The sequence below is a fragment of the Psammomys obesus genome, unplaced genomic scaffold, assembly GCF_907164565.1.
Source record: "Psammomys obesus unplaced genomic scaffold, mPsaObe1.curated_primary_1811, whole genome shotgun sequence".
NCBI classification, from domain to species: domain Eukaryota; kingdom Metazoa; phylum Chordata; class Mammalia; order Rodentia; family Muridae; genus Psammomys; species Psammomys obesus.
This window is the reverse complement of record NW_026596051.1, coordinates 45,316,847-45,341,369: the sequence shown is the minus strand read 5'-3', so window position 1 is coordinate 45,341,369 and position 24,523 is coordinate 45,316,847. Positions and strand designations below refer to the sequence as shown.

The following is a 24,523-nucleotide window of genomic DNA, read 5'->3' as shown; positions in this document are numbered from 1 at the left end:
TATTTTCCAGTGTTTGTGTCTTAAGTATTGTATGCTTTCTCATAATGGATTACGTCTCATAATCCCTTCTACCCAGGAGTTTATATTGAACTGCCTTACTCCAAGTTCCAGTGAAAGTCTCAGTCATTGGGCTAAAGAGAGTATTATCTGTGCTTATTTTCCTCACTCTAAATTTACACTTCTCACTGGAATATGCAGACCCCCCCTTAAAATGTTTCCCACTAACTCCATCTTACTTCTCATTGCTGGGCAGCCTCTATAGTACCTCCTCATCCTCAGCCAAGCAGAACCTCTGAGGCAGGAGGGGCAGGTGACCTTGCTGCTACCTTCAGACAATGTAGTAGGTAGATTGTACATCTTCTCTCCATAAACAAAACCCACAATCTCTGCCTTCACAGATGCAGGGTCATGTAATATTGCAGTTGGAAGATGGCCCAGAGGTCCTACTTTCCAACCCCTTCATTTTCCAGATGCAGAAAAAACTTACAGAGAGAACTCCCATAGGTTCAGACCTAATGTTCAAAACAGAAGCATAAGTCATTTGTTTCATGCCCCTTCTACATCACGATTCAAATATAATAAAACCTGCAAAGATGCTATGAGAAAGGAATGAGAAATCTTTTTAGAAAAAAATGTTGCCATGTCTCCACCTTCTTACCAATTGTACATGAGTTAAACGGAATGCAGAATGAAGTGTTCCATAATACTATGATACACAGAGCAGCAAACTTCTCAGCTGGTCCCTGAAGTCATCAAGTTACTTACTGGAGCCCTTGATCTCTCACTGTTTCAGTGAGAAACTCATGGGATTTAATATTCACTGTGATTGTATAATTTTATAAGCACTTTATTTCTTAGTCCCTGCTTCCTTGGATAGTACAAAAGAATTCTTTGCTCTCCATTGTCCCCTTCCTCTTGTGGACAAATCAGCACACTGGAGAGCTACCTCGGGGGAATGTGCCTGGCTGAGAGTGATGGCCTCTGCGTGTTAGAGACTCTCAGGGAAGTATCTATGGCTCTTTCTTAGGAACATAGTTAGATTTTTTTTTTTAAATTTCTGTGAAAAACACCTGAGACCAAATCAACGAGAAAGATTTTAAAAAGCTCTTACTCATAGTATCAGAGATTCAGTCATGGTTGGCTTGGCTTGTTTGATGGCTAGGGGATTGTGGGGAGGTAGAACCTCCAAGTGCCAAGAGCGTGTGTGCCGGAGAGACCCAGCCAATTTCATTTCATCTAGGATGCAAGAGAGGAAGGAAGGGCATTGAGACAAGAGACCCTTCTTGGTGGTGTGAATAAGAATGGCCCCCATTTGCTCATGTGTTTGAGCAAATACCTAATCATCAATTGGTAGAACTCCTGGGGATTCGCTGGGAGGTGTGGTCTTGGATGAGTTATGTCACTGGGGGTGGGATTTGACGTTTCAAAAGGTTTTCATCATCCCCAGTGTTCTCCTCTGCCTCCTGTGGACCAGGATGAGGACTTCCAGCTGTTCTTGACAGTAGGCCATCTCTCAGCCATTCTGGACTCTAACTTACTGAAACCATAAGCTTAGTTAAACGTTTTCTTTAATAAGTTGCTTTGGTCATGGTGTTTTGTCATAGAAATAAAAAAATTCCAAAAGGGGGGAAAAAAGCACTTTAAAAACACCTAGTTTTTCGAGGTTAGGTGTAAACACCTAAAATTTTCAGAACCTTCTACAACAGCGCTAGCAGTTAAGGACAGGATTTGAGAAAAAGACACCTACAGGAACATTTCAAACCAAACCATACTAAGGTCTCCTACCAACCTGTGGCAAAGTGTCAGGGTACCCTCACGTATGAAGGGGTTGAGAGATGATATTCAAGCTAGAGTTGGTCCTGGTGCACTAGGGCCTGCGGGAGTGCCGGGAAATAAGGTCACAAGGAAGTTCCTCCATCCCATTCCTTCTTCTTACTTTAAAGTCCTAAAATCCAATAAGCATTTCTATGCTTCTATATCATGTATCGATATTAGTTCATTAATGACACTGCATTAATGATCTCCTTAGGATCATCTTCTGACTGGGAAGAGTGCTAAGCAAAAAATTCCTGTTTTGTTTTTATTGAGGAATCCTATCCATTATATTAAGATCTAATTCTTGGAACTCTGTCAGATAGACAGGATGGACAAGAAAGTTCAAGTAACTGTCACCTTGAAAGGAGATATCTAGGTTACCCAGGGAACAACTGGGAAGGAGTTCCTGGGTTAGGTTAGCTTCTGAGTGTGTCTGTGAGATTTATCTTGATTAATCAACTGAGGTAGATATGTCTACTGTGTTTGACACTATTTCCAGGGTTTGGATTTAGGACCATATGAAAAGGAAGTGAAAGATAAATGGAATCTCCTAAAAACATGTTTTGTTTGAAGATGCCATAATGATACCCGATACCTTGAAAGGTATTTCATTTTTTAAATGGGGAAAAGTGATCTGTGCACACGCATTTCTTGCTATTTTCTTCTTGGCCATGATGTAACATGACTAGATGCTCCAAGTTCCCGTAGCCTTAACTTTCCACCATATGGATGTACCTTGGAATGGAAGGTGCTCCTGGCAGGGTATTTTAACATTGTAATGGGAATGAAAATAACAGAATGCATTTGGTTAGGTTTCTGCCATTGAGGAATATTCTAGATTCTGCTTCAGGTCACTGAGCCGATAAACAGTAAATGTAGACTCCCAGGGCTGAAGGTCAGGAGACTCTGATAGCAGATGAAATTCATGCCCCGGCATTCTTTACAGGCAGGTACCAGTAGAGAGGAAATGCATACATTTTATTCACGGGGTCAACTGTGACTGTACCTCCTGATCACAGATTTGCTCCATACCAGTTATGTGATCAGTAAAAGCCAAGTCCTTCTCAGTTGAGACAGACGCATTCATTTTCCAGAAGCAAACAGGTAAAGAAAAATAAAGAGATTACTCAGTAAGAATACAGGACAAATAACCAATGAAGAAATTTCAAATATCTCTTAAAATCTCAGTAAATGCTAACACATCTGACTAAGATCTTACTTTCCTTTTCCTCGGATATCACATCAATGCACAGGAGACTGAACTGAAGGGCTGCTGACCACCTGACTCTGAGAGTAGCTGGACTACTCCAGGCTTCAGAATGCCTGCAGCCTGTGTCTTCTTCAGTTCATGCACTCTCTGCCTGCGCAGACCCTGTAACATTCATCCTGGCAACTGTCACTCCATCCCCTGCTCATGTACTGCCAGACATGTACACCTGTGGCAACAGTGATGCTCTTTTATGACAACATAGGCTTAAAACAGCCACCAGAGGCAGAGGATAAGAACAATCACTTTACATTAAGAACTGACTGGGTTACTTTTGAAATTGTAACTACTTGGATTAACATAGAGTTTCAATATTGCATGGGATTTGCATAAGAACTTTGTAGACAATGGTGGCTGCCTTTTTCTTTCTTCCTTTGTTAGACTCAGTCTTTCCCACATAAATCCTACCTTTAGAACATCTGTGGTAATCAAACTGCACAGCAAGGTTTAAAAGATTAACAGAAGTCAGAAAAGTCTTTATGTAGACTTAAAGCCACATTAAAGGGACCATTTTTACATGTGAAAGAATCATAACTTTTAGAATAAGAGATTAGCACGTCTTCCTTTAGAAAGTGGAAGTGCTAACTTTTTATTCTCTTTGAATGAAATTCTATTGATCTCTGCTGCTAGCTGTCATTTCAAAGACTCATTTCTTTAAGATAAATTTTTTTTTTAAACAGCCCATTTTTTTTTTTAAAGGAGTTTCTGTTCTAGTAGAGAAGTAACTTATTAATTTAATACCTCCCAGCTTGGGCTGAAGTCATATTTACATTTCAAACCAATATTTTAAAAATATGTCCTTAAATGGTCTCTTCCAGCTAAAAGCCATTTATGATTATAGAGGCAAGACAATTTGGGGATAACAGCCTACTTTGTGCTATGCTTTAAAAGAAGTTGGAAAAAAGAATTTATTTAAGTAAATCTCATTTCCTTGTAGTTCATTTAGCTGTCTTCTAGGGCTTTTTAACAAACTCTGTTATATAATTTCTGAGTCCTTGCTGTGTTTTAGGAGCTGCTTTAGATGTTCTATACAATATTCATCTCTTTCCCACGATGGCCTGTTAAGGTAATTATTATTGTCCCCAAGTTTCGGAAGAGAAGAAGAACTGAAGGAAACCACCATGATGCTCAAGCTTGTAACAAATCTTGAAGTGCAAACCATGCTGCTTTCCCACCAGTTCTTTATTATCAGTTAGTACATGCATCTGCTTTAGTTTATCATTCCCACTTATATGCTGCTGTGCAATGTCTTAAAATCAGTGGCCTAAGACAATTACCACTATTCTTCTGAATATGCAATTCTCGGAGGGTTGAGAAAGGGCCACACTTTCCCTGTGTCGTCAGTCATCTGGCCTTGGGATACAGAGCCCCTACCAAGGCATCTCTTGTTCCTTGTGAACAGGGTGGTGTTGGCTGTTAGTGACTCATTATCGAGGTCTGTGCACTGGCTGGCAGGGTTCCAGGAGTAACTGTTTTAGAATAATTGTGGAAGTGGCCAGTGTCAAAAGCCCAGCCCCACCTACTAGCGCTATGCCTCTTCTATGTTCTATCTGATGGAACAGGTAACAGAAAGATTCAAAGGAATGGACTCCAAAGATTCATGGACTTCACCTCTTTCTGTGCCTTCTTTGGAAAACTCTTAGCAATTTACAAAATTTCTTGTTCAAAAGTTTTCCTGAAGTTATAAAACTGCCTAATTTAAGACTGTTCTTCTCTCATGACCTTGAAGATGATGGTTCCGCCCCCTCCCATGGCAGCTTTGATAGTCTTGGTTCTCAATTTTACATATCTGAGAAGAAGTAACATTAAGAACTGTTTGTATCAGATTGGCCTGGGGCCATTTCTATGGAGGCATCTTTTTGACTGTTAATTGATGCTGAAGGATCCAGCTCACTTTGGGAAGTCCCATTCTTAGGCAGGTGGTCCTGGGCTGAGGAAAAAAGACAGAGGGCAACTCAGGAATCAATTTTCTCCATTGTTCCTACCAAGATCTCACTTGATGATGGACTACTAGTTGTGAGCTGAATTAAACCCTTTCTTCCCCAAGTTGCTTTTCTTTTTGTCATGGTGTTTATCAGAGCAGCAGGAAAAACAAAACAAATCAAAACACAAAAAACCAAAACCTACAACAGAAAGTGAAGTGGGTTATTGCTGTGATAAAGCCGGCCATGTTTGTTTGTTTCTCTCTCTCTGCACCCTCCCTCTCTTAAGAACATAGAAGCATTTAGAACTTTGGGATGGAAAAAGTCTCCAGAACTTAGTGGGCTCCTCAATGGGCGCTTGGTAAATAACAATGTTGGGAGAAATGCAGGCAGTGGAGGCCTGGTTTGTAAAGTTTCAGAGGGGAAGCAAAACCTCTATAAGGGCTATTTGTGGAATAATTTTAATTAAGTCACCAATGGAAGTGAAACCTTTCGGCTTCACTGGGACAGGGTATGCTCTGTAGCTGTGGCTGAGTTATCAAGGTGTAGTTAATGAAGATCAGCATCACTGAGGTGAATTTTTTGGGGGAAGTACTTCCATAAGGTTTAGCACATGGAGGCTAGGTGAGACCAAAGCTACATATCAAGTTACAAACAGAACTTGGCAAGGTATAAGAGTTGTCCCCCTGTTTTTAAATGCAGGAGAGATTTAAGACTGAGAGATCATGGAGCAGTTGAGGCCTGGTGCTCTGTGACAGGGTCAGAGTCCCTGAAGAGAGGCCATGAGTGAAGATGCAATTTCAGTTGCTGGTGACTCAAGATATTGGAGGTGCTAGGAGTATGGGGTGCTTACCCAGGACATAGCAGGCGTGGGGCAGCTATGTAAGACAAGCTGCCCGCATTTCAGGTGGCAGAGAAGGAGAAGCGGCACTATCCAAGCTCTTTGAAATCAGAAAATCGTGATTAAGTCCCAGATATTGGACACTGATATATACTCTCGAATTTCAGTTTTACTTTGGTATGATTACAATTATTCCCCAGTTCTTCCCTCTCAGAACAAGAAATTACATAAATTGGTTTTGATATTACAGGTTGCCATAGTTAGAGAGGCTTCAATTTTTATGAAGACCTGAGGCTTACAAAGACTTTTAAAAACTCAGACTTTTAAAGTAAACATGAGACCCTGACAAAAAGGAAAGGTTATTGTTAAGAGCATTGGTTGTCAACCCATATGGGAAGATAGAGCCTCCACTGAAGAATTGCCTTAATGAGACCAGCCTGAGGGCATGTTTGTGGGAGGTTTTCTTGATAGATGGAGCAGGCAACACAATCCCTAGTTGGATGGGTCTAAGCCACATAGGAAAGGTAGCTTGTTGGAAGTTGGTCTAGTGCTGTGTATTCAGATGCTAAATTCTGAGATCTGGGTAGTCCAGAGCAGTGGGTTCTCATGTACACCTGACAATGTTGTGCAAACATGGCTTCCCAATTATCTCTGATTAGTTAATAAAGTTGCTGACAGCCAGTTACTGGCCAGAATAGAGTTAGGCAGAAGTTCCATTCCAGGTTTGTGGTCTATCAGGGGGACCACGAGCCTGGGAAGAGAAGGAAGCAGGAGAAAAAGAGGAGAGAGAAGAAGACGGAGAAAGGACATGGCCTAATGGAACATATCCGGCCCAGGCAGGATCCATATTGGCAAGTAGCTTGGGGAGTGTGGCTGCAGGTAGCCAGAATAGCTTGGAAAATTAGTTTAAATCATACCTGCACAGTTATTGTGCTAAAGCCAAATTAAATAAACTGATAGCTCTCTGTCTCAATAATTGGGAATTAGCCGTGCCATAGAAAATCCATCTAATATTAAGACATTATCTATATAGATCAGTAAATATTCTACAAGAGTACCTAAATGTGAGTGAAAAATCAAGTCCGGAAACAACATTCCTCAGTAGTTTTTGATCCTTGTCCTGCTAATTTTTTTTTTTTTTTTTTTTTTTTTTTTTTTGGCTAATGGACTGCAAGCAGAAATTAATTCTTTCTTCCTCAAGTTGCTTTTGATCATGATGTTTTCCATAGCAGCAGAAAAGAAAACTAGCAAATGTTTTCATAGGAAAATGGGCCTGGATTGTTTTTATTCTTCTTTTGTAATCCCAATATTATTATTGAAATTGCTTTTGTATAAAGCAGTTGCCCACAGGTTCATGCGCTGGAAGTTTTGGTCTCCAGTGTGGTGGTGCTGAGAGACGATGCTCTACAGAGGTGGGAGCTAGCAGCAGGTAGTTAGGTCACCAGTGTGTCACCCTCAGAAGAAATTAATGCAGTCATGCAGTCATCACCGGGTTCCAAGAGAACGGATCACTGTAAAACGAGCAAGCCCGGCCCTGATTCACTCTGCTTTCTTGTTTTGCTGTGTGATTTCTCCCTCTTTCATAAGCTTCTGCCACGTGTGACGTAGACAGAGGACCCTCACCAGAGCCAAACAAAGGTATACGACATGTTTCTTGATCTCCTGAACTATGACACCAAAACACTTAGCCTTGTGCACTTTGTTGTGGCAACAGAAAAAGGACTAAAATAATACATTATTCAGGTTTGTGAATAGGGAATGTAGACCTAAATATTAACTACAAATATTAACTCTAAATATTAAATATTGAACGTTAACTCTAAATATTAAATATTAACTGTATTTTTATGTCTTTTCTGTATTCTTAGACTATTTTTCTCACAAAAGAATTTGTGCATTATTTGCAGCTTTCTCTTATAATCACACAGTGACCTCAATAACTTCTGGATCCTATTTTAATTAGCATTTTCTTGAGTGCCATCCACGAAATATGATCTTTTGCTGAAGCCACTTTGCTTAGCAACAGACTGGCATGCAGGTCTGCTTGATGCAAGTGTATTTTCAGTATATTTAACAGTTTCAACACATCTTTCTCCCACTGGAAAGCTGAGTCTATCAGTACTGTCGTTCGAGCAAGAATTTCTTACCAGTTATTTTCGCCAGTATAATTTTCCCCTCTGTCTGCTTGATTTCTCTGCTTTGGCCAAAGGAAGTAAAATTAAACTTTCTCTCTTTTTCTCTCTGTTTTCTGTTCTTATTGCCTCCTCCCCTCACCCCACAGTGTTTACATTAAGAAATATACTGTATAGTATAATGATAAATGCTAGTGTTTATTCCATGGCAAGCATAACTAATCAACCTTTGCTTCCTTTTTTATTCAGCTTTCCTATGAACCTACATTCTTCTCGGATGATTCAGAAATGAGACATACCTCACTTCTGAGGAATATATAATTCCTGCTTCTCAGAGATGGGTATTAATTAGGCCTTCTCATCTCTCACATTAATCCCTTATTTTTACTGAATAACTCCTCCCTGGAGCAACTCCTGCATCCATCCCGATAGACCTGGAAACAAACCTTCTGTGTATGATGGGGGCTGTTCCAGCACATGTTCCATTCATAAAGTGAGCCAGGGGTTCTCAGCACTGTTTCTTTCCCAGCTCTCTGTGCTCACAGGCCACATTGTTCAGGAGCAGTTACAGCCTTGCTTGTGGGTGCCGGTCCTGGCAGCCCTCCCTTGTTATGGCAGTCTGTGGTCCTATTGATTTTGCTTCTTTCTACTTCATCACGGGAGTCAAACATACGAGTCCCAAGGCCATCACACTCCATATGTTCCCAATGCCCATCTTAGGCAACAGCAAACGATAGTAAAGGTATTAGTCAAGCCATTCTCATTCGCCTGCAATCTGGATAGCTAGCTTCTAGAGCTTTTGACAGATTATAGCTTATAGTTTTTGAGTCCTAGCTATCATAGTAAAATCTAGTTACACTTCTTAGACCTAGGAAAATTAAACCAACTTTGTCTTTTTTTTTGCTCAGTTGCTGGTGGCCTTTAGCTTCTATTGGACTTTCTGGCACCAAGTACTTTGTCTACAAAAACTCTCCTTTTCGGTTCTCATATCCTGTTGCCATACCACATTCTCCCTGACAGTCCCTTTAGAGTAGACTGAGATTCAGTTCATCTGAGTCTTTCCTATTGGCTAAATGCGAGTGGCTCATGCTTGAAGAGGACAGGGGATGGAACCGCTTGACTCCCGTCGTTTCAGTCAGCCTCCTCACGTAAGCACATAGTTCCTAAGCGCAGCGTTTGTGTCTGGGGCAGTTGTACTACTGTGTGTGTTTTTAGACACACCAGATGTACGTGTCTAAAAACTGAAGGCAGCAGTATGTACCCCTGCTTAGTGACTGTCCAATCCAACTAATTAGGAGTCTGCAGGGGCTCGGGAATCCGGAAAACACCTTGTATCTGATACTTGGCGTAACACTAGAAAGAAACGGACTTGGTGGCAAGACTCTGAAAGGCACCGCTGTAATGACAACGTTGTGGAGGATTCCCTTTCCATTTTGCCGCTTCACTTCCGCAATTCTCATAGGAGTGAGGCCCCGTCACCCTGGCTTTGCTTTGAATAAACTCTTTGAAATAGTTTTGATGTGAAATGAGGCTTTAAGAAAAATATTTAATTAGAAGGGGGTATTGTTAGTCTATGCTTCAGTTTCTGATCTTTTTATTATGTTTCTATCATGTTACTCCTTCGCATCCAGCCAACACATTTCAATTTGAAGAATGAATGTTCTTTGGCTTCAACAGAAATTGTGAGGAAAGGCAAAGCTCTGAAGAGGTGATATAAGCTATCTCCATGCCAGTATCACCCTATTTTCTTCTAGACATATTTTGCAATGTAGCACTTTCATGACTTTTGAGCAAACATACAAGCTTTGTATCTGCTTAAGTCACATGAATACACAGAGACAAATTTAAAAGAAGCTTTACTTGGAAAGCAACCTGAAGGTGGACCACTTGTTGCTCTTGGTCTATGCTTGACAACAGATAATCTTTGATGTCCAAATGCCTTCATGACGGCTCTTCTGGGATGCCTTGAATTTGTGTTTATTCATTACTTTAAACATTTTCTCTTTGAGTCAGTGAAATATATATTGTCATGTGAGTTCTTGCTAAGAATTTCTCAACAAAGTACATTGTTTCCAGCGTTTCAACAAATACTAATATTCTCAGCCCTATTTAAGAAAAAAAATGAGCCCTTTGGTTTACTTTACTAAGTTTAATTCCTGTTATTCTGTAGAATTTCTTACATTTTTCCATTTGAAAGGATGTTTGTAAGGTTTTATAAATTTCATTTTTCAGTTGCTTACAGAGATAGGATGACTCTTCCCAAGGTCGTGTCGAGCCTCCGAGTTATAGACACATTTTGATGTGTGTTGTAGTTCTTGGTGGCTTTACCCTACAGTCTTGATGACTCGCTGTCTTCTTTATATTAGTTTTCCGCGGCTGTCGTTTGAGTTCTAGTGCTTGTGTGGCAGGCTGAGCTGTATCCCAGTCTTTCACAGTGTTTCATTTGTGCTGTTTGAAACTGTAGCCTTAATTAGAATAATAACATGTCTTGGGTAATGGATAGATTTCATTGTAGATGAAAGTTCAAAACAAACCAATAAACATTTTGGGTAGTGGAGGCTGTTCTCTGACTGACCAGGAAGTCTCTTCTGAAGTGGAAGTCTCCTCAACTTTCTGTGTCACTCTCCCTCCTTTCTCCACAACTGCAAACCTGTTGAGAGTAAAGCAGCTCAGCCCACCAGGCCCCCTTGGTGTTTTGGAAGCTGACTTGTGCTGCAGGGCACGCGTTACTTTCTTCTCCACGCGAGTGCTTTACGGGGAAGATCACGTGTTAGCACCCGTGGAATAGAGCCTCATCTAATCCCCAATCACAGAAACATGAAAAATGGTATGTGAGGGTTTAAGCTTTTATGTGTTGGAGTGGGTTGATTAATAACAACAGATAGTTGAAACTGAGACCCCAAACCTGCAGACATCTTTTAAAATAAAAAATGAGAGGGCAATGCATTCCATGGTATAGAAAGAAGGTTGAAAAGTTTGTAGCTGTTTATTAAAGCACGATGCCAGAACTGGCTTGTATCTATGGTTCACACCATGCTTTTAAGTGTCACCACAAGATATCAGGTTTTTTTTTTTTTTTTTTTTGTAGTCAAAGAAATGGAAGTCCTTTGCTGAATAACAAAGACTGTTTCTTTATGTTCCCTGTGGAGCTCTCATCATCACCTTGTCTCATGTTTGGTTATCATGTAGAACAGTTTCCGTACTCCAGCTCTATATATGACTGTGAGGAGATGTCCCAGCTCCTCACTCTGGCCCACCTCTGCCCCCAGCTGGCATATGCAACTGTCCTCAGTGCTTCTGGAATGCTCCTTTGCTCCTATCTTTAGTATGACACTCATCACAAATATTAACTCCATAAGAGTTAATATTAACTCTTATTAACTCCATAAGAGCAGAGACCTGGTCTGTATGGTGACTGCTGTGTTTTAAACACCGGAATGGCATCCACCTCGAATGGAATGTTCAGGAACATTCCTTGGTTGAAGGAATGCATGTGTCTGTTTCCTCCTGGGCTCCACATTGTTTCTTGGTGCTGAGGATCCATTACCCTCTTTTTCCATCTTCTCCATTGTAGAATATGGGCTGGAAGCATGGAGATTTTTAGACTTACTTGTTGCATGGGTCCATTTGCCATTCTGGCCTATCAAAGCTGGGCATGAGAATATAACTCTTGAAGATAATCAGTCCAGATATGTAAGTGAAAACTTACAATGAAAAATTCTGACTCTCTTTTTCTCCATCCATATTTCTCTCTACACACAGAGAGGAATGTGCTGATACTGTAGCCCTGGACTAGTGAGCTATCGCTCCCTGAAGACACATGACATCTGAGGGGAAGGCAATGGAGACGTTCTTCTGCTCTTGCGTGCGGCATTTGACATATGATTTTCAGCAGACATGTCATTTTGCAGAGGCTGCTGGCTACTTGCTACCCACGGACACTCGTACCAGCCTTCTGTCCTCTGGGTGGCGGCTTTTGCAAGGGGACCCAAATGCCTAGTGGTGCCCTGACTTTCTGTTCTGAAAGCTTTGCAGAGGTTTCAGAACACACCCAGTTCTATGAGACAGCTAGAGTAGAAAGGTTTCTTTTTCGTAGCTGAATTCTAACTAATGACTGACGCAGACCTCGTTGCTGTTATAGATACGCCTACACAGAGCCTCAATATCATTGGAAAATAACACAATGATAAAAATAGCAAACATTTATTGTTTCCCTTGTGGCCAGCACTTGTCTAAGTGCTTTGTGTATATTAGCTTATTTACTCGACTTTCTAACCCCAAACAACTACTGCTGTTATCTTCTTTCACGAGTTAGGAAACTGAGAACAAAGGAGCTGAACTTACTCAGAAGTAGTTTATTAATAGCAGATTGAAAATTCAAACCCAGAAAGCTTGGCTTGCAGGTCTATTGAGTCTATCTGTAACAAACACTCCCGCTTTCTGCAGTAATGTCTGCTTAAGGACCAGGGAGACACAGCCAGCAGACTTGTAGTGTCTGCGCACTATGGATGCTCTGTGTATGCTTATCACGAAGTAGCAAAGCTGGCATGGTCCCTTTAATATTCTTGATCAATTTTAAAGATATTCTGGGGCATTAAGACATCTGTACGTGTACACACGCACATGTGCACATATGCTTTGGCAACAGCTTTTTCTTGGTGATGCATAAAGAGAGCAGAAAGGAGCCATGATCTCCTAGGAGGATAGAACGGCAAGAATAAAAACAGTGAAGAATTCAAGCACATCTTGTTGCGGATCTTTCTTTGTCTTGGGTAGAAATGCAAACGGATGGAAGTGGCCAGTGGCTGCAAACACTGAAACTGTGTGGACATGAGACAGGCTGGCATGCTTTCCGTGGCCTCCACCTAAAGGAAGACTATGATTTCCAACCGAGGATCTTAAGGTATGAATCAGCATCTGGGAAGACATAAAGTCCCACTGACCGAAGAAAAGTAAGAACAGTAATGGTCTGAGTATTTGGTCATCAAAGCGAGGCACGAGTACACAATACTCAAAGACGACCAGTTTGGAAATCTAAGTGGAAGTGTCTGGTGATGAAAGCTGGGGGCTTCTTTCTTTATTACACAATATAAGGTGCCATATACAACATAGAAGCCCTGGACACTCAATGCTATCATTTGCGCTGTCCTCACTGGAAGGTTTCATTTGGAGGGAAAGTCTAAGCACAGAGGCTCAGAAATGCCTGTTAGTATTTCCAGAAAAGCTGTAATTCCTCTTCTCATCCACGTGCTAGACTTGAAAAAGGGTCAACTATGTTCCTGGGAAGAGACACAATTATTTGCTTCTCATCAGGGAGATGGGGGCTGTGTGGCTGGGGATTTGATTTGGGAAAACTTAATTTGCATAGTTTAAACCACATTATCCAATGAGGCCCAGATCTCTTAGCTGCAGCATCAAAATCTCCAACCATTTATGAGCAATGGGTTGCCGCCATTTGGGTGACGGCACAACCCAAAATAACCAGTCAGTACTTAAAGTTTACTCGAATGAAGCCGCTTATTTTCCCAACCTTCCTAACGATGTGGCCCTTTAACATAGCTCCTCGTGTTGTGGTGACCCCATCCTTAATTATTTTGTTGCTACTTCATAATTGTAATTTTACTATTGCTATGAATCATAATGTAGATATCTGCTATGTAGGAGATATCTGATATGTGACCCTCAAGGGGGTCACAGCCCATAGGCTAAGAACCACTTAGTTAGGGTTTTGCCACCAGAGAAGACAGGCATTTTAGAATTTAAGCTCTACCACAATTAAAGCATTTACTAAAGTCCAGGCCCGTGTTCTTATAGATATATGTGTGGCATGGCTGCTAGTCCGGAGCCCACCTATTGAACAGGAAATACTCATTTTCTCCTTCAAAGACAGGAGAGTTCACCAACTCAATTAATCCAGGAGATCAGAGGTTAAAAGACAGTGGCCTTGATAGCAAAGGCAATGTCTTATTGTCCTTCTGCATGAAGATTTTACTTAATTCACACTAGACTGGTTCAGAACAGATGCATGGGATCTCAGAGCCCTCACAGTCTAATAACTGGGGAGACCCCTGCGGAATATTTTCCTTTCCATATGCTTGGACTGGTTAAGCTTATCAACACTAGACAACTTTGTATGTGTTTTGAAAACATTGTTCCAAAGAAGTATATAGGTTGTGCAGAGGCTACATGGCAAGAAAACTACCAAGGATTAAGAGGGATGCCACAGATGAATGGGAATGAGGCTGGATGAAGTTCATTCACTAGGGAAGTCTGGGATAACGCGATTGCCTCCCCTGACAGGCATCCAGCATCATCCACGTAGTGAAGACAGGTCAGACGCAGACACACTCTTGGAGAAGTACAAATCCGCTACACTCAGGGGTTCTCCGGCATGTCCCATAGCTACTTCTCAGTGGGAACAAGGGGGTTGGGGCAGTTGTGTTCTTTTTTAGTTACTCATATTCTTAGAGTTAGAAAACTCTGGGCAGCACTAACTCACCATCTTTGGCCATGTAGATGTGAGGCATTGATAGCGATCTGGATTTTGCCTAGACTGGCAGAGAGCAGCAAAGTAGGCATTTTGAGTTTCCTATGGGAGCTGTCAGTTTCAGTCTGCTGTAGGAATCCAGAAAAGTGGCTTCACTGTGTAAAGCCTTAGCTGTCTCACCAGTAGAAGAGGAAAAATCCCTTTGTTCACCACTCTTAGATGGGTTGTTTGAGGATGATATCAAAATTGAATGAGCTAATGCATGGAAAGCTAATTATCCAGCCTGAAGACACACACTGCCATCACTGTGGATGGGGAAATTCCAATTCCACACGAGTTTTGTAAAGCAATACCTATGAAAAGCATCATCTCAGTAAGAGTCTGTTGGGTTTCCTAAAACAAAGCAAAACAAAAACTACTACAACTTCAGCACAAAACAGCTTTTATTCAGAATGCAAATTGGGCTTCTGCTTATAAAGGAGACATGAGATAATATCCTTTGTCTTAATTTGACAGTGGAAAGGCTCTTCATCTTTAGTATCGTCCAAGAATCTAATATTGGATGCTACCAAAACACAAGCATTTGCTTTCTAAATTGCATCTATAAAGATGCCATGGTAAAGTGCTGCCTTGGATGGAGCATTTCCCAGAGTTTTAAGGCTTCAGGTTGAGAGCATTAAAAATGCCCATCTCTGCCTATTCTCAATATGTCCTTGGCTCTTCAATCTGGATAAAATTCAAAGTCCTGCTTCTACTAAAATTTCTCAAGTAATCTTCACATTTCTGGTCTTTTAAGAGCAGCCTGGAAACCAACCATCAAAATCAGTTGATCAAGGGGTAAGAGTTGTGTTTGCTTTCCCATGCTTCCTGTGTGTTAAAGTTTTTTGAGCAACCAAGTTGAGGGTTTGAAGAATAACACACAAGCTCAGGTGTACACAAATGAGGTTAACTTTGTTTCAGTTTCAATATAAGCTCACAACATCAATTCATTATCATGCAATCCTAGAAAATGCACATTTAACGCAATAAAAAAAAATTAACGCTGCTAACGTCAATAGGACACTAATTGTATTTCAGAAGCAGTTTGCCTAAAGGCCAAGACAGTGCTTTGGTTGGCTTCACAGCAGGGCCATAATTCACATGGCATTTAAGAAAGTCTTGGAGAACAGAAAAGTTCATGAGTAAACATTACCTGACATAATTCTTTCACACATGATTACTGGGACTTGCAGCTTTCCTGGAGCCTAACTTTAATGTTAATCCTAACATTCCTTAATGGTTATTTAATTCAGATCTTATGTCAATGTCCTGGGTGGCATACTTGATATAGAATGATTCTTAATGTCAGCACCCTTTGTCTGGGAAAGTGAGTTGTAAAGGCAGGGAAGGGTAGCCAGGCACACCTGCCTCTAAGCACAGAACTCTCCTATTAATCACTGTGTGCTGTTTATCTGATTCTTTCCCCATGGTGACCACAGAAGCTTTCCCGGAAACTTCCGGTAGTGCGCCTTTCCCCTTTAGAAGTGTTTACAGAACGGTACCTTTCCTGTCCTCTTACATGTATTTTACCAGCAACCAGAGCCTTGAGTGTTTAAGGGAGCCAACTCTTCACTGATTACTAAAAAAAAAAAAAAAAAATTAGGCCAGAGGTTTGTTAGGGTACAGAAAAAGTTAATTCTTGAATATCTCACACCGGGCTTGTATAAACTTATACACTCATCTTATGGCCAATTCTCTGTCTCTGTAGTCTTCCCTCCTTTCTTTCTCTCTCTCTCTCTCTCTTTCTTTCTTTCTTTCCTTCCTCTCTCTTTTCTTCCTTCCTTCCTTCCTTCCTTCCTTCCTTCCTTCCTTCCTTCCTTCCTTCCTTCCTTCCTTCCTTCTCTTCTTTCCTGAAGACATACCCAGTTTGCTGTACGCATCCTTTCTTTTTTCCCCACCACCCGGGAAGGAAAGTTAACTGTAGGAACTGAGGGCTGACAGGGTTTGGCCGCCCAGTGCTCCTGTTATAGTCACTGCAGAAGCCCCAAACCAACAGCTTTTCATGGATCACCTACCAGGTGCCTGACCAGAAGAGCAAGAACTCCACCTTGGAGACCTGGTCCCAGCACACAGCTGAGATGAGCTCCTTTGAGCTTCCCCTCACCAGTTCTGCGCTGGGGTGAGCGCCACTCTGTCCAGGAACCACCAAGAGCCTGTGCTCCCTGGATCTCCACGGGCCTTCCTACCTGAAGGACCTGTGTTTCCAGGAACGTATTTGCCACCCCGGTGGGAACAAGTGACGGCATTCAAACACTTGCCACCAAAGGACAGCTCCGGTTTGCGGTTTGCGATTGTCAGGCAAAAGAAACTCATACAAGAAAGCCAAAGGGGATGTGTTGGTAGTGGCAGAATGGATCCTCTAGAAAGCACCTACCAGCCTAGCCCCTGCTATGTCCGAGAGTGACTCGGGGTAACAAGAGTGTCCTAGCAGTCAGCAGGCGAGCGAGCGGATGAGTTAAAGAAAAATAAGTGATTGGAATAAAATTCCCACGCGCTCCGGACTGCGGCTGGAGGCAGGGAGCCCGGGGACGCGGGGTGCACCCGCCTGAGTAGCTCCACACATGTAGCTCCACACACCGATCGAAGGACAGACAGACGGACGAACAGGGGCAAAAGACTTACCTTCAGGGTTGGCGCTGATGAAGACCCGGACGCTGCGGCCGGCGGGTACGAGGTGAGAAGGCAGAGCCGCGAGATTCCCGGAGAACGCCGCCCTCCGGAGCGCGGAGTCCCGCGGACAGGGCGGCTTGTTGCCCGCGCCGGCTGGCCACATCGCGGAGCGGAGGGTCGGCCGCCGTCTCCGCCACTGCTGCTGGGGTCCCTCCCCTCCGCGGCCCGGGGCGGGCGACGTCCGCTGCGCCGCGGCTCAGAGGCGCCCGGGGCTCCGGGAGCAGCCGGCGAGCTCCGCGGCCATGCGGACGGGACCCCGGATTCCGGCCGCCGCCGCCTCCCTCGCCTCCGGGGCCGCCTGGGCTCCCGCCGCGCTCGGCGCCGCAGCGCGGGAGGGCAGAGCGGGGGTGCTACGAGGGCGGCGCCGCGCTGCGCCGGGGACAGCCCGCTGGGCCCCCGGAGCCCCTGGCCATGCCCCGTCCGTGCCCTCCGCGGGAGGAGGCGCCGGCGGCGGGCACCCGGGCGGGTCAAAGTTTAGGCTCGGGCGGCCGGGGTCGGGCGGGAGCGCGGCCGCGGGCGCACGGCGGCCGGGGCAGCCCCGGACCTGCGGCTTCCTGCGAGGACTCGCCCGGAGCCGGCCGCTCCCTAGCGAAGGGCGGAGACGGAGCGGCCCGGGACTCGCGCTCGCTCCGCGGCAACTCCCCAAAGGTCAAGCCAGCCCCGAGCGAGCGCCTGCGGGAAGCCGGGGCGCGGGCGTCGCTCGCCTTTGCCAAGTCCCCAAAGTTCACCGCGCCTCGACACGCGAGCCCAGGCCGGCGGCAGCGCTCGGCGTCGTGGGGGAGGGCCACGGCCGCTCGCTCTGCCCGGCGCGGCGTGGGAGGCCGCTCTCGCCCGGCGCTCCCTCCCCACGCTCGTGCGCTCGGGGGATTTTTATAGCTGTCCCACGCCGCTCACGTGGCCCTTCCCGCGTGGCCGCAGCCCCTTCCCGGGGCCGGATCTCGGCGGGGCAGTTCTCCCCAGACCTTTGAAGGGCCGGGGAGCCTCCCGCCTCCCGCTGACAGAGCCTTCCCTGGCTGTCTGCCCTCTGGGCGCTCAAGAGCCAGGAGGCTTCCTGGGCCCTGGGAGTCTCGCCCCGAGGGTGTGAGCTGCGGCTCTAGGAGAGAGTGCGACCCTGGGGAGGGGAGGCACGTCGCCCTCCAGGCCCCGTGTCCGGCAGAATGCAGGGGTTCATAGTTTGGAGGTCTGGGTGCGGAAGTTGGCCCCAGGTAGTTGGCACTAGCGGAGGAGCCTGACTTGCTCCACTCGAGCCCGATCCAGCCACCCCCAGACTGTGTATCCCGGGGCAGGCAGGAGCTGACGGTCCGCGGGATCCCACGCGATGCGCACAAGTCCAGCTGTAATATTGCCGTCCCCCTATAAGCCCCAGGAGAGGAAACAAGTGTAATTCTGTCTGGCGAGGATGCAGGAGAGAGGGAGGATTTGGAGCCTGACTTGAAGTCTTTGAGAGAAAGCACACCCCATCCACAGCGGAGGCTGGGAGGGACGGTGGGAGCGGAGTTTAGTTCTGCAGCTGCTTGATCGGGTTCACAATCACTTGATCTTAGATGGTTGGTAGTGCCAGCCCGGCTACGGTGTGAGACCTCGTCTCAAATAACAAAACAAAAGGACAGTTGCTTGATGACATGTTTGTCTTCTCAGCGGAGGCATCTTCTGGCACCGCCAGCACCTGCACTTCCTCTGGGTCCTGCTGGTGGCAGTGAAGTTCTGTGTACCGCTGTTTACAGTCTTGGAGCTCCCCACACCCAACACACATTCTGGGGTAGCCTCTTTGGAAGAAATGGGTCTCTAGGTTTCTAAGGCTCCAGCTACTCCCGAGAGCACGGAGCAGACAGCACCTGTTACTGTGTGAAATTTTCCCGGGACCCAAGAACAAGCCCTGAACAGGACCCAGCCATCTATTCAGTCAGTTCACTGAAGCGACTGAACTCTCCTAAAAGTCACAATTCCCTAGTGGGAAGATGCTCAGTCGGGAGCCCTATCCAGACAGGCTCGCCCTGTATGTCCCTTGGCTGTAGACTGAGAATTCTGGAACAGATAATGGATAGAGTGTTGTGAAGATATAATGTCTACCACAGGACAAGAGACAGGACCACGTTATGCCTCATCTTCCAGTTATTATAAAACATGGATTGGAAGTTTGCAGACCGTCACTTCCTGAACCCCCTACTCTTATGTTTCTGTTCTTAGAATCAAGAGCATGTTTGTGCCTTGTGACCTTTGCTTCCGATCTTGCTCCGGTGTTGAATTTTCTTTGAATGACTTTGGGGTTTTTGGCAGCCTTTGTAACCTAATTAACTTCTAGACAGGCTGAGGTTTAGCGTCTGCCTGTGTCCCGGCAGACCAAGTCTGCAGAGGAGAGATCTGTCACTGTCGCCCAGCCTCTGCACCACCGCCTTCGCAGGATTTAAAGAAGAGCATGTTTTGAGCAGGGGGAGGTCTCTGCCTAAAGATACAGAATCATCACTCCCACCCCACCTCTTCCTTACAGTATTTCAGTCTATCTCTTTTAAACAGTCTGAAAACAAAGATTAATTTCTCAGAATGAAGATAGCACAAAGGAGAGGCCATCCATCGTGGTAAGATTTCAGTGTTAATTCCTATAACTTCCCAGTTTGAGGAATTAGATTCCTGATTGATAATTAGATAGATAGAAATTCCAGATTTCAAAATTTTGTCTTCTTCAGTAAATACTAGAAGTGTTCTTGCATTTTTGTACATGAAAGCATGAGGCTGAAAAATATAAATTCCTATTACAAGGTCATATAAATAATCTATAGTAGAACGAGGATCCAGGTACTAACTCCTGTCAAGACTTTTGCAATATAATAAATCCATTTTCTAACTGTCTATGTCTGGCCTTGGCTGAGATTTTTAACAGCCTAGACAATGGCTGTTCAGTCCAAGAGTACAGATGTTGAAGGCTGGCAGTCCCTTCTGCTTCCAGGAAAGATCACACAGGCCTACACTCCTCTGACTTCTTCCTTTCTCTCTCTCTCTTTTTTTTATAATGTTTTAATTTTTTTTCATTATTATCCCACATGAAAATCAATATCATTCCAGAAACAGGCAGAAGAATGTAAAGCATCTGGAAATGGGAAGAAAAAGAAGTCATGAGGACCAAGCTGCTCTCATCGGCATCCCTTCTCTACTCTCACCCACCCTAGCCGGCAGGCTGGAAGCCCCTATAAAACAGTGGCATCGGCCCTTTATAATAATGACCTGTGGGAAGGTAAAATCACTGCTAGGCTCCTTCTAGTCACTGGGCTGGAAAGAGTCATTTGCTCACAGAATCCATCTTTCTTGATGGAGAAGTTAATGACCCTGAAATAAATCGTAATTCCATTAAACCAGTATGTATTGATATTGCTTTACTGATCACTGTCTGTTGATGCACACTGCTTTAAGCTTTAATTAGTATCTCATTTAATTATACTGCATTAAAGGTCTTGGCCTACCATATCCTGCCTCCACTCTAGTATCCTGTTTTAGACATTATTGTCCCTTGCATGCCATCTTTAAAATTATTATTTGTTTATTTTTATTCTTATACATTTAAAATGGGAACATCATCGCATCGCTTTCTCCTTTTCTTTTCTCCCTTCATTCTCTTTCAAGTGCCCTGTTCCAACTTCTTCTGTGCCCTCCTTCTCAAACTGATAGTCTCTCTCTTGTTATTGTTTCAGATGAGCATGGATGAGTATGCATGGATATGTACATACAGGCCACGAGTCCATTTTTCTTGTCTGTGTATATGGTTTCAGGGATGACCGCTTTATATTGGCCTCATTTCTGGGATAGGCCTTTTCTCTCTCAGCAGTCGTTGGTTGTCCGTGTTTCTTTATTTAGGTGACTCCATGATCCCCTCCCATTTCATGTCCTGTTAGCATGTCTCTCCATGTTGCCACTTGTTCAATTCCTCTTCCCTGATGTTCCTTGAGCCCTCACTGTGATACAGATGTATTCACCTGGGCTGGCTTTCCCACAGCCTGTTATCTCTGCATTCGGTCTAGTTGTGGATTTCTGTCATGGTTGCCATTTGCTGTAAGCTTCACTGATCACATTTACTCTTATGTAAGGAGAAGAGTTAGAATGTAGCTAGGAATTACGCTGGTCTATGGCGGTAGTCAATTTCTCTTCTGAGATATATGACCTCACCAGCCCTGGGAAGATGGCTGGGCTTTAGTACCAGGCATGATTTCTCTCTTGCTGAGGGACCTTAAGTCCAATTACACTCCCACTGCTTGCCGCCAACACGTGAGTGCCACTTTTTGTACATTCAGAGGTCTATTGACATGCTGGTCATTGCGGTTCTTAGGCATTGTAGCCGTGTGGGACTATAATTGGCTCCCTCCACTGGCAGCTTGTGCGGTATTTTCTGGTACCAAGGAGGTTAGACTGCAGGAAGGAAGCCTTCAGGCTTAAATAATACAAGTCCTGTATCATTAATGTGTGTGGGGTCTTTAGCAGTGGGGGCTTGTCTTCAAGCCCTGAGAGGCAACTAAAGGCAACAGCAGCCTATATTTTGGGAGTTACTTGGACTCCCCTGACCAAAGAAAGGAGCTTTCTTGTGCTTGATAATGTTTTTTTTTGTTTGTTTGTTCTGTTAGTCCATGTTTCTTATTGTCAACCAAGTAGAACATCTTCCTTGATGATACAAACATACACATATATACACACACACGTATAATACACATATACACATGCATGCTTTGCTTGTTTTAGTCCATAATGTGCAAACATACCTCACCTACCTCCCCTGAGGTGACGGTGGCTTTAAACCCGTTTCAGGCTGTGCCACATGCACCTTTCTTTTGCTGGGGTGATGGAGACTGGCAGGAGAAATTACAGGAGTGGCTCTGACCCCAGCATTCGCGCCTACACGTACACTCACGTCTTTTATATCAAATATCCTGACCTGGAAACTGGTTTCCTGTTCTGTGTTTGTGCAGTTCATGGGTGAAGGTAGTTTTAATGTCCCTAGTGTGATGAAGAAAGCAAAAACAGACAAACAAAAAACAAAAAACAAAGCAAACAAAAAGCCCCCCCCCCCCCGCGCATGTTTCTGTTCTCCCTCAGGGAATCAAGCCAACGCAGCCAGACATGCACCCTTTATGCTTGCCAAGCTGGAGGCATGAGCTCAGATACAGCATCACATTCCTGCTCCCAGTGGCTTTCTGATTTGGTGATAAATATTTGATTCTGCTTTGCTAATGTAAGAAATGAATAATACATGGTCACTCAAGCCTGGATTCTACTTCCCAAAGTTCCAGCTCAGGATATGGGCTGGACCATCAAGAACCCACCCACTTGTTTACAAACTGGAAACTTTCAATAGCCGTGAGAATTTGTCAGCACAACAATCTGTCAACATAGATGGTTGATTCAGAGGTGTCTGCAGCGTGAGAGAAAATGCAGCAGCTGAGCTTTAAATAAAGTTACACCTTTCAGGAAGCGCTATCTGATGTTTTCATGACTCAGAACTTCTAACTTTAACCCGCCCCTTCCAAATCTGTCTAATGCATTTTTGATCAGTCTCCTTACAATCTTACGAAGACGTTGTAATGAGAGCACTATGGTTGCCACCCAAAGTAGAAGAAAATAAGTTTTGAGATAAAAATACACCCATTATTTCATATTTCTAAATTAAAAATTTTATTTTCACTTTACAGCTGCCAGCTTTTCTCCTCGATGACAGTCTCAAATGTGCACCTTAGGAACCTGATTTCACCATCTGACACCTATTTGCGGAAACTTATTTATTTATTCGTTTGAAGGGCTTTCATACATGCTAATTTACCTTGTTTCTAACCCCGTGAGGTGAGTTCTGCATTAGCTGTTCCACCCTCCTGTTGTGTATGGAAAAGCAGCTCAAGAAACATTTAGCAGCATTGCCAAACTTAAGAGGCAGATTCCTGAACACCAAGCCACACGTCCATAGTAATATATTAGCCGGCCGCCGACCGCTAAGATCCTCTTGGCCGCATTGATGAAACCATTTGTGGCTGTATAAAATCCATGTCCATGGTTCTGCAAACTAAGCCACATGGCGCGTAGAGCCCTCGCTCTTCTCGTGAGAGGTGCTCTCCACAGTGTCTGTTTACACCCCACATTGTTGTTTGTTTGTTTGTTTTATGGGTCAGAAGTCAGTTTCCACATCCTTAGATCCTAAGAACTAGGTTTGGTAGGTGAATGTTTTAACTTTCCCCTAGGTTGACGAACACCTGGAGTGAAGAGGAGAGGTCTGTTTGACTCACTGAGGTCTGTTGGGGGTTTTAGGCCCCACTGGTTAGCCTTGTTGCTGTTGGGTCTACATGGAACAGTGCAGCACGGTGGGGAATGGAGAGAGCACGGCGAGGTAAAGCTGCTCACATTATGACCTGCGTGAAGACCGACCTCTGCACAGGCAGGACCGCAACGAACTAAAGCCTCCCTCACGTTGAAGGGAATGGGGCCAAGCCTTTACCGCACAGGTGTTTAGAAGACTTCAAATACAAGTGGGAGCAGCAGCAAAGGTGGCTGAGAAAATTCAGAAAGTTTATCTAAGTCCAGAGAGCCAGAAAGTACAGGGCAAGAATGCCATCCAGATTAATCTCACCATTCCAGTCGACAATATCTTTTCATTTCGTAAAGCCAAGTCCGTAAGAAAACGTTAAAAAAGTCTTATTCTTTAAGCTGTTTCATGCTGGTATGGCCCATGTATTTGAAATATGTTTCTCACGTCACTTGTATATATATTTTCATTGTTTAAATGCTTGTATGTACATAGAATTCTGTTCATCTTGACTGTGCATTGAGTTTGCTTTTATCTACAAAGTACTGTGATGGAACAAGCGTTTTCCTTGGCTCTTTGTCCTATAAAAGTTGAATATATGCACTGCCGTCTCCCCAAGGATGTGAAAGTCACAACACTTATGAAGTCTGGAATGAGCGGTCAATCCACGCAGCAACGACTCCATCAGTGTCCGCTCCTGGGCTGCCCGGCTGTGAGCAGCTTGCTCCAGTGTCCACGTCTGACTCTCATGCTTGCCCTGACGCACTGCCTCGCCATCGCCCGCAAAGCCAGAGGTGCAACGACTGGACTGAAACCTGTGTGACCTGACACAGACCATTTGTCCTTTTAACAAGATGGATACGAGTGGTCATTGTGCAAATCTCTCTCATAACAATTTTGTGAGTTCTATTTAAAAAAAACAATCCATAGATTTACCATCTTCGTTTCCTGCTTTATGTTTGTTGTTTGATAACATTGGCCTCTCAAGATAACAAGCTCATCATAGGTTCTCAGCGGGAACAGTGACAGAGTGGCACCACGAGTGTTTCTGGATCTGCTTTCGTAAACGTAACTTATCC

At 44.2% G+C, this 24,523-nt stretch overlaps 1 protein-coding gene and 1 long non-coding RNA gene across 2 annotated transcripts in view; one reads left to right on the top strand and one right to left on the bottom strand.

Moving 5' to 3' along the window:
* Positions 1-17,282, bottom strand: part of Nwd2 (NACHT and WD repeat domain containing 2) — a 135,093-nt gene extending 117,811 nt beyond the window's left edge. The window contains exon 1 of the mRNA XM_055623944.1: positions 17,126-17,282. Coding sequence (XP_055479919.1) covers positions 17,126-17,276 — 151 coding nt within the window. The 5' untranslated portion in view covers positions 17,277-17,282. The remainder of the gene's footprint in view (positions 1-17,125) is intronic.
* LOC129688897 (uncharacterized) lies at positions 16,969-23,937 on the top strand. The gene is made up of 3 exons (XR_008722013.1): positions 16,969-17,177; positions 22,843-22,990; positions 23,383-23,937. It is a non-coding gene; the product is annotated as an uncharacterized LOC129688897 (long non-coding RNA).
* Positions 23,938-24,523: the final 586 nt, after the last annotated feature.